Consider the following 10,865-nt stretch of genomic DNA (forward strand, 5'->3'; position numbering starts at 1 on the left):
AAGTGACAAATATAATCTATAATGATAGAAAGTTAATCAGTGATTAACTGCAGCTGTGAAGGAGGGGCAGATTTCATCATGATGAAAATGTTGTGTATCTCTAAAGATTGCAGATCAGTGCTCATCTGATTAATTACTCATAAAAGATGACTTAAACAACAAAGTGGATCTGACAAATTATATCAAGTAGTTTCTACCATGAGCAATCCCAGTGCTGGGTACAATGGGCTCCTAAATGCAGTAACTATGATAGCAGGCTGATCAAACTACAGTTTCTACTCAACAACAGCCTGGCTACTATAGATAACAATGTTAAGCACTTAATGTAGCATCATGTCTTGAATAGAAATAAGTCACTTGATGGAAAATGATTCCACCCTAGAAGTGGCAGCAAGTCAGTTTGATAGGAATTGATATATATAATAGGTGTGAATTTGCCTTTCTAGTATTCTATGGTTTACAGATGTTTGATCCACTAGCACAGGGTCTCATGTGACATTACTTCACACAAAGGGCTACATTTTAGAGCAAATAATTACAACAGTAGACACATGATCATGGTCCTATCACATAATGTGCCATTCAAAAGTTTCCAAGCTGCTACAGAAATGGAGCAGGTGCAGTTGACTTGTCACCTTATAGATGAAACCCTGTGAAAATGGATGATGAATTCCAGATACAGTATATACAATACATCAACAATCATTATATGGAGCTGTGATCTCAATAATTAGCATACATGAATCTGGGAACAAAGATGTAGAAAGTAAGAGTGCCCCTACTTATCATCACTTCCAATTACTTATTTGGAAGTCACATGTGTCTATACACATACACACACAGAAAGAGCAAGACTAAAAAAGACATCCTTCATGCAAATATTCATCTAAGAGTCCATTCTCTAACGAACTCTACCTTAAATAGTAGGTCCAAACTATTAACTTCTGGAAGAGATGGGTTTTGGAGTTTCTTCTTTATGGAAGAAGTGAGTAAATGTCTTTTAAATGTTAGAGAAAGAACGTAGCCTTGGACATTTTTGAGTCAGATAAATAACGTTAATAATAGAAACATCCATTTTCTTCTTATTTTTAATAATATAATTCAAAGACTTCTGTTCCCAATTAGAATGTGGGAAAATATGAAATACATTAATTTCTATAAATATGAGAAAGTCTTGGATAGAATAAAAGTCATCATTTTCTATAAGGCAATAAAAGTGTAATAGGTACAAGAGTCTTAATAAACTGAAACCTTGAGAGGAATGAACTTTCGTATTTGAGATGAGAACCACAGCAGCAAATCCACAGCAGAGTTAATACAAAGAAAATCAAATCCAGACTCATCACAGTCAAGTCTTGAAGAAAACAAGAGACATATTAAAAACAGACAGAAAGTACATTTTGAAAGTATTGAAAGAAAAACTTGCCAACTAAGAATTCAATATTTGTCAAAATTATCTTTCAAAAAATGACAAAATGTACACATTTACAGATAAATAGAACCTTAGAAAATTCATAGCCATGAAACTTGAACACAACCAATGCTAAAGGAAGTTTTTAGGCTAAAGTAAAATAATACAGGGTGAAAAACTGAATAAATAAAAAAGAATAAAGAATGCTAAAAGGGGTGAATTTGTGATTAAACAAAATATTTTTCTTAATTTCGGTAAAAGATCATTTCTTTTTTAAAATAAAAGAATTATAATGTATTGAGAGACTTATAACATAGGTAGAAATATGTATTTAGAAATAATTGCACACAAGTTAAAAATTAGATGAATGACTTACATTGTTAAAAGTTTCTTACCTTATTTATGGGGCAGTGTAATATTAATTCATGGTGGACTCTGAAAAGTTAAGGTTAGATACCATAATCCAAGGAGCAATTACAAACAAAAAACAAAAATGTATAGCCAAAAAAACAATTGTGGAAATAGAATATTAAAATATATTTAAATTGATTTGATGTAAACGGTCAAAAGAAGTGAGTACAACTATAACAGAAAAGAGAAAACAGATGGGACAATGAGGAAACAAAAGAATGATGAACATAAAACAAATGTATTAATAATTACATTAAATACACTAAGCTAAAGACTCCAATTATAAAACAGCACTAATCACATTGAATTAAAAAGCATGCTGATTATAAAAGTTGCATGAGAAATATAAAGACACAGAGGTTAATAGTAAAAAGACAGGAAAAAAAGAAATGTTGTGCATACCAATATGTACGGTGACTATAGCTGAGCACATGGAATTTAAACCAAGAAAAAAGGAGACATTTTGCAAGGATAAAAGAACTTATAACAATCTTAATGCTTAAACATATAGTAGGAGACCTTCAAAATAGACAAAGAAAAAGTAGTAGAGTTAAAAAGAAAAAAGACAATTCATAATCAGATTTGGAGATTTTAGCATTTCCTGGTTGAATGTTATTTGGTTGCATATGTAGGCAAAAATCAATCAAGCTAGTCACTTCAGATTTCTTATTATATGTAAATTATATTTTAATAATAAAGAATGGGCAAACACCTTTATTGACTATAAGAAAAAAAGGAAAAACAAAGATATGAAAAACCTAAACTAATGTCAATTAATTTGGAATTAAATGATTTTGGTAGCCTCAACTGCTTTCCCTAATCTCTGGGGCAGGCTCTCTTTGACATGTTCTGGGCTCCAAAATCTGTGGAACTGCCCAGTCTGACCTTTTTATAGCCTCATGGGAACCAATGAGTTAAACTATGGTCCTGAACCAGGCCCTCATCCTGATATTTCTAGGAAATTTCACAGGGAAATCATTTGTTTACAGAGAGTAGCAGAGCTAGAAGCATTGGTGTCCCCTGAGTGCAAAACTCAGAAGACAGCTCAAGGAATCTGAGATCTATAAATAAAGGTCTTGGGCAACACATGTGGTACATGAAGCTGAGAAGCCTCTAGCTTAAAGTCATTTCTATTTCTCTCTGTGGTAAAATGGTAAGTGCAGTAGGGCCCTAACATAATATTGTCTTATAATATGTCTTCGTCTCCTGAAGTATGTCTGAGACATGAGTACTCTAAGAACTGGGACTTTTTTCCTAGAGCTATGTTTGTCTGACAAGAGGAGAATTGAACTTAAATTTGAGGAAGAAGCTATGAGAATTAAAAATGCATTAAATCTCCTTCTGGCCTCCCATTTTCACTGTTCACTTACTTATGGTTCATCTTAAAAAGCATGCAGTTGTTCAAGCACAGACAAAAATGTTAAAGTCAAAACTCAGTGTGAGATAGGGACTGAGAAATAGGAAAACTAGTCTGATCAAAGGCTAAATTTTATCTGCCTAGCCAAAGAATTGAAAGGCAGACATTCTAGTTTCAGAAGTCAAGCCATGGATGACAGCTTTAGCCTCTAGACTAGAATCAGGGAAGGCTTTAGTCTTGGAAGAAAGGACAGGTCATATGACATTATGATCTCAAGTGATTAGAAGAACTTTGGAATAAAAACCAAATAACGACCTAGTTATGCCAAATGAGTCATATGCAATTGGAAAGGAAGTAATATAAGGAGCAGTATAAGGTAGTGCTTGGCATACAGCAGGAGAATAAGACATACCTACATTTGAATTTCATTTCTATCTTACTAGATGTTTCTTTCTTTCCTAGTTTATAAAACAGAGGTAATAATAGTATTTGCATCATAGGGTTGCTTTGAGAATTAAATAAAATAATGCATATAAAGAGTTTAAGATATCATTTATCTAAAAGAGAGTATTCCTGAATTTTAATTTATATTAGTGACAAAATTTAGGACTTTCAAGACAATCAATTTACTCAAGAAATATTTGAATAATTACTTTACATAATGCACTGTTCTTGAGAAACAAATGCAGTGAGCCCTTTTTGATGATAACTATTGCTAATAAGGTGTTTATAATGTTTCAGATTGATCCAGGATTTACCAACTTTATCACTTATCCTCAAAGTAATTCTGCTATTTTGCTGTCTCCTGTTTATCAGCAAGGCTATGAGACTTCACAGATAAATATTTTCAAGTTCACATAAAAAGTGGAGCAAACATTTTGAAAGTGGATCTACATGTAAAAATTGTCTAACATAATGTCTAGTACATAGTAATCATTCCCAATGTTCCTTTTTCCATCTTTTAAAATATTTCCTCTTCCCCCACCCCCCTTAGCTTATTAAGAGCCATCTCTTACTTTCCTCATCTCTGGATCTGGCTGAGCAGGTATTGATCATGTATCTTTGCTTTCTCTGTTTCATAATTGGTGCTACTCACTGAATTTGATACTAACAGTCTCTATTGGCCATTTATCTCTTCTCTGATGCAGTTTTTTTCCAGAAATAAAAGTGAAATGATTTCTGTTGATTAAATTATCTCTGGAGGTAATTCTATTAGGGCATTGGAAATGGCATGTAATAAAGTTCAAGGCTTCAGCCATCTTTGACATTTATATTACTTATTACATCACTAATTTTTACATATCTCCACTAAAATGCAACTTCCTTGTGATGTATTCAACTTTTAAACATTAGTTAACGCAAGATAACATGCATTGTATAATTGAAAAAGCTTAAAATCAAATGACATCAGTTCAAACCTCATATCTGTTCATAACAATATGTTTTTTCAAAAAATTAATTTATGCTTCGGTTCTCAAATTTAGAAATCAAGAATAATAATACCATGTGAGGATTAAATGAAATGAAAAATGTAAAATATCTAACATAATGCAATAAAAGTTAATGTCCACCCCTCCCATTTCCTTATTTTGTCTTTCAATTCATCCTAATTTTCTTTCTCTCTTCTCCAGACCTTAGCATCTGGGGATAAAATAAAGTGTCCTATCTATCTATATATCTATAAAGTGACTTATTTTTTATATATTTAATAATTACAAAATGACATATACAAAGGCTAATGAGCTATCCTGATAAGAGTATTTTTTTATTTTATGTATTTTATTTATTGCACTCAAATTGAATTATTTCACTATTTTATAAAGAACATTCTTTTAAACTAATGCTAACCCCAATATCTTTTAATAAGTTGTATTTTTATTCTTTTTTAATTCTTTTATTTCAATATAGTTGGTATACAATATTATATTGGTTATATCAGTTTCAGGTATACATTATAATGGTTAGATATTTTTATACCTTATAATGTGGTCACTCCATTAATTCTAGTAAACATCTGTCACCATGTAAACTTATTACAATATTATTGTCTATATTCCCCTTCCCCTTTCCTCTCATTTCCTACCTTCCCTCTTCTAATAATCAACCCTTTGGCCTCTGTTTCTTTGAGACTGTTTTTGTTTTATTTTTTTGTTTATTTTTGTTTTGTTTTGTTTTCACATATAAGTGAAACCATAGAGTACTTTTGTCTTTCTTTCCCGGACTTATTTCACTTAGCATAATACCCTCTAAATCCTTCCATGGTGTCAAAAGTGGCAAGATTTCATTCTTTTTTATTGTTGTGTAATATTCCATTATATAGATATAGATATAGATAGATATAGATATAGATATAGATCTCACATCTCCTTTAGATATATATTTTTTAAATACAGAAAATATTTTGTTAAATCAATAAATATACTAATAGTGTCTTAATAAAGATTATTTATTCATTTATCTATTTTATCAAATAAATATTTATTGAAGGTTTACTTTATGCCAGAGGTAAACAAAGTAAAATTAGTTCTGTAATTGAATTTGTCTTCTTATGGTAAAGACTAGAAAAAAAAAACTATTTAAAAGAAACAAGAGCAAAAGAATAGAGTGTGACTGAGGCAGCTAGAGTGTTCAGAGAAGGCCTTTCTGGGGATGTGATTTTGAGAAAGAGTAGTTAGTGCCTAGGAAATATAAATTATAATAGTCCTGAGATGGGAAGACTGTTGAGATATTTGAGCAAAACGGAGTGGAGTGTGGTTGTAGCACATGAGAGAGGTTTCTAGAGGTCTTATTTTATTAGGCCTAATCAGCTATATTAAGAATTATAGATTTTATTATAAACATGAAGGAAAATACCAAAGGAGTGAGAGATTAGATATATAAGAAAAACTTTCCTATTTATGATTTTGCTACCTTCATGTTGATAATTAAACTTTTAAACAAAAGTTTATATAATCTGTATATTACATAGACAAATTTTGTAAGTGGGCTGGGGGATTAACACTGACTTTGAAAATGGCATATAGAATGAAGTTGAGAAAAACACCAGGAGAATTAAGAAGAGAGACAAGAAATGAGCAGAACTCTATGTTCCCAAAGTCAGAGTGTTATATCTATGCTGAATAAAGATTGACTTTAAGAGGATATTTAGAGGATATTAAATGCTTTGTGAGTTAAAGGAATTTGTTATTATGATATTGTGACTTATAATAAGAAATATATATTTGGTCTTCATCCCAGTTCCTGGCACCAAACTCCTTTGGAATTTCCTATGTGATTAAATCAGTAAAGGTGTCATGTTAATGAGGTGACTTTTGGGTCCCACTTAAGACTAGAGACTGGTTGCCAGAACCAAGCATGTCATTAGAGGGTTGAAACTTTCAGTCTTACCCTCCTGACCTCTGGGAAGGGGAGGTGCTGCAGGTTGAATCTATTGCCAATGGCCAATTATTCAATCAATCATGCCTATTAAAGAAGCTTCTATAAAAACCCAAAAGAATGGGGTTTGGAGAGTTTCCAGGTTAGTGAATGCATAGAGATAAGCACATGGAAATTGGGGGAAAATGGTGCATTCAGAGAACCATGGAGGCTCCAGGCCCTTGTCACATACCTTGACTCTGCATCTCTTTTATCTGGCTGTTCCTGAGTTATACCCTTTCATAATTAATTGATAATCTAGTGAGTAAATGGGTTTCCTTAGTTTTGTGAGCCACCCTAGCAAATTAATCAAACCCAAGGAGGGAGGCATAGGAACTTCTGATTTATAGCCAGTTGGTTATAAGTATAGATAACGACCTGGACTTACAACTGGCATCTGAAGTCCAAGGAGAAGGTTGTGGAATCCTCTAGTTTGTAGCCAGTTTGTCAGAAGCACAGTTGACAACCTGGATTTGTGACTGACTTCTGAAACTGGTGAAGAGGACAGACTTGTAGGACTGAACGCTTAACTTGTGAGGTATGATGCTATCTCAATGTAGATAGCATCAGAATTGAGTTGAATAATTTTGGGACAATTGCTTGGTTTTGTGTGGGAAGCCCTCCACATGCACAGGTTGGAATTGGGTCTCAGAATGGAAATCAGATTCAATTAATAGTGATAGAATATGTGCTATTTGTTGGGAACTGTGCTTGGTGCTGATAATATCAAGAACATTAACATTAAGACACAAAGTGTGATCTTAATGAATTCATTGGCCACTGTGGAAGGCAGACAAGTGAACAGCAAGTTGCAGGACCATTGTAGTATTGTAATAAAGTTAGAATACAAATTATGGTAGAAGCACGTAGACTTTTTGGAGTGATAAGAAGGGAAGACTTCAAGGAGCAAGTTGCTCCTGAGTTGACCTAATTTTTCCAAAGAGCTAATAACACTGTCTTAAAGGACCTCTGCATATTTTCACACCAGAGATTTTAGAGGTGAGAGTGTGGCCAGTACCCAGATCTTGATGTAACCACAGCTATATCTTTTTAGAAAGGCAGCTCAGGTTCCTAGAAAAGGGCTGGTCCTTAATGACAAGTCATTAGTGTTCCTTTCTGGAAGATGAGGATGAACTAGTTGAAAAGCTTGCATTTCTAATTCCTAATTCTGTTGTCAAGAATCCTCTGATGAAGCCTGAGCCTCTCAATTAAACCCTCACTTTTTCTGGGCAAGAGGTAGAAACTGATATACTTTGTTTATCTTGGAACCTCATTGTCCTTGATGACTTATTTCCATAAAGAGAAGACTCTCAAAGGTGCATAGTTAACTCAGTTGTCTGTGAACAAAACTCTGTAGTTGTAGAACATCTATTTATCTCATAGTGTCAGAAAAAAATAGTAGATTCAAATAATACCAATCTCCCACATCACCAACATACTATGTCTGGCCTATAGTATAGTCCAGTTGACTAAGCCACTTTATATCTATGATAGTCTATGCTGAACTATAGAGAAAGCCCAAGAATCCCTCCTCTCATCCCATGCTCAAGGATAGAGATCACTGCTGTGGATTAGTCATTTTTTTAAATTAAATTTATTAAGGCGACATTGGTTAATAAAATTATGTTTCAAGTCTACTATTCAATAATTCGTCATATGTATATTGTATTGTGTGTTCAACACCCAAAGTAGATTAGTCATTTTTAAGGTCATTCTATCTGCTTCCATACAAACACATGGGATTTTTCACTATATTATAAGAGAGAGTTAACAAGTACATATGACCTATTTTCTGTCCTTTCTTTATACTGCTTCCTATGGCGAGCTTGTGAGTAAAATCACCTTCAGAAGTTCCAGGCCTGGTCTGAAAATTGTTTAGAGCAAAAAACTCTAAAAATTGGAAAAAACTTTTATTATTGGTTCTCTTAAAATCTAATTCCTGTAGTTTCCTCTTTTTTTTTTTTTTTTTAATTCTAGGCTCACTCTGGACAAAGCAAACAGAGTTACCCTGCAGTTCTGCCTGATTGTATTTTTTCATTGGCATGGGGGTAGGGAGGGGCAAAGCCTAATAGCAAAAGAAAATTATTTGCAAGTCACTGCTTTTTACATGGATATTTTTTTCTGAGGACCTCATGGAGAAGTGTAATTGATCAAAATAATACCTGTATTTCTGGTTCTCTTTTTCAATTAACTTTATTTGACTCTATTAGCAATTGTCTGTTTAGAAGAAAAACCTCATTATTTTATTCCTTAATGTGAGAAGTCTCAAAATTGTGTTTTCTTTGCTTATGTCTCAAACAAAAGTGCTGAAAGGAGTGAGATAAGCATAATAGACCTATGTTGAAAGTGTCATTTCAGATCTGGGAATACTTTTCAACTGATTCATCATGTACACTGTCAATTCCTCTAAAATTGAGATCTCCACCTTCTTCCTGATTGGAATCCCAGGACTGGAGCATGTTCATGAATGGATCTCTATTTTTATCTGCCTCATGTACTTGGTGGCCATTTTCAGCAATTGCACCATCCTCTTTGTGATCAGGACAGAACCCTCACTCCATGCACCCATGTACTATTTCCTTTCCATGTTGGCTATCTCTGACCTGGGCCTGTCCTTCTCATCCCTCCCCACTGTGCTGAGCGTCTTTGTTTTCAATAATACCGGAATTTCCCCAAACGCTTGCTTTGCTCAAGAATTCTTTATCCACGGATTCACAGATATGGAGTCCTCTGTGCTCCTGATCATGTCTTTTGACCGCTTTTTGGCCATACGCAGCCCTCTGAGATACAACTCTATTCTCACCAATGCCAGAGTTGCTAAGATGTGCCTGGTGTTTTCCATTAAAAGCATGCTCTTAATGCTCCCATTTCCTTTCACTCTCAAAACATTAATATATTGTAAGAAAAGCCTACTTTCTCACTCCTATTGTCTGCATCAGGATGTCATGAACCTGGCCTGTTCTGAGAACACAGCTGACTTTTTCTATGGTTTCTTTGTTGCTCTCTGTATGATGTCAGACAGTGTGTTCATTGCTGTGTCCTATGTGTTCATTCTGAAGACTGTGATGGAAATTGGATCTCATAAGGAACGGCTCAAGGCCCTCAACACCTGTGTCTCCCACATCTGTGCTGTGCTCATCTTCTATATACCCATCGCTGCTTTAGCCTTAATGCACCGCTTTGGCAATTACAATTCCCCAAGTGCTGTAATCATCTGTGCTGACATTTTCTTGATAGTGCCACCTTTGATGAATCCCATTGTATACTGTGTGAAGACACGGCAAATTCGTGAGAAGGTTTTTGGGAAATTAGGTCTAAAATAAAGGTATGGGGAAAAGTGAGGCAGGGTCAGCCAGGATCAGAGAATAAAATAATTTCTTTCTAAGGATTATGGATGATTTATTCTTATGTTTATTAATCATTCTCATAACCAATAGAGCGTATGTGCTGGGCACTGAGGTTTGTGAACTTGGGACTGACATGGGCATTGACAGGTGTGTATAGGATAGTTTACAATATTATTAAAATCACAAATTAGTACACTAACATACAATTTTAGTTACATTATTTACAGTACCAGGATAAATACACATGGAAGTAAATGTCATGCGTTTGAGAAGTCAGAATATGATGATAAATTACAAGCACACAGAACATCTGGAATGATAGAAAATCTATTGGCAAAATTAGTAAAGGGTAGCTGTAAATTTTAAGCCAAAGAAGCTATTCTGAAAAACAGTTCATGTCTTGTTTAAGCACAAGGAAAAGCAAGGAGATTGTTATGAAAGAAACATGGAAGAGTACTTATCCTCCTTTTAGAATTTGTCTTCAACTCAGAAATTCAAATCTTTATAAGCCTGAAATGGCCCAAGTCAAAGATTGTGAATAAAATGTTTCTGGATCAGAAGAGTAAGTAGGCTAAAATTTGTCTGTTTTCCTCATTATAATACAGGTTTAATGCATTTCCAATCAAACTTCCAATAATATTTCATTGAGAATTTACCAAAAAAATTCTAAAAATAGATTTCCAAGAGTAAACTGAAGAATGTAAGATAAAAATAAATAGAAATTGTAATAAAGTTTTATATGATAGTGACATTTATTAAACTATATAATTCAGTGTAGTTAGCTCAGCAAATCAATGAGAACAAAGAAATAGAATAAACACACTGTAGTATATCATACATGATATGAAAATAATATATAATTAAAGAATATCAGAACATTATTGAAAATAGATTGATTATTCAAATAATAGTGATAGGAAAAACA

At 33.5% G+C, this 10,865-nt stretch overlaps 1 protein-coding gene across 1 annotated transcript; it reads left to right on the forward strand.

Moving 5' to 3' along the window:
- The first annotated feature begins 8,980 nt into the window (after nt 1-8,980).
- LOC105306240 (olfactory receptor 51A7-like) lies at nt 8,981-9,916 on the forward strand. Its single transcript, XM_011381140.1, has one exon. The coding sequence runs from the start codon at nt 8,981-8,983 to the stop codon at nt 9,914-9,916; it is 936 nt and encodes a 311-aa protein (XP_011379442.1).
- Nucleotides 9,917-10,865: the final 949 nt, after the last annotated feature.

Source organism: Pteropus vampyrus, unplaced genomic scaffold (genome assembly GCF_000151845.1).
Source record: "Pteropus vampyrus isolate Shadow unplaced genomic scaffold, Pvam_2.0 Scaffold431, whole genome shotgun sequence".
NCBI lineage: Eukaryota > Metazoa > Chordata > Mammalia > Chiroptera > Pteropodidae > Pteropus > Pteropus vampyrus.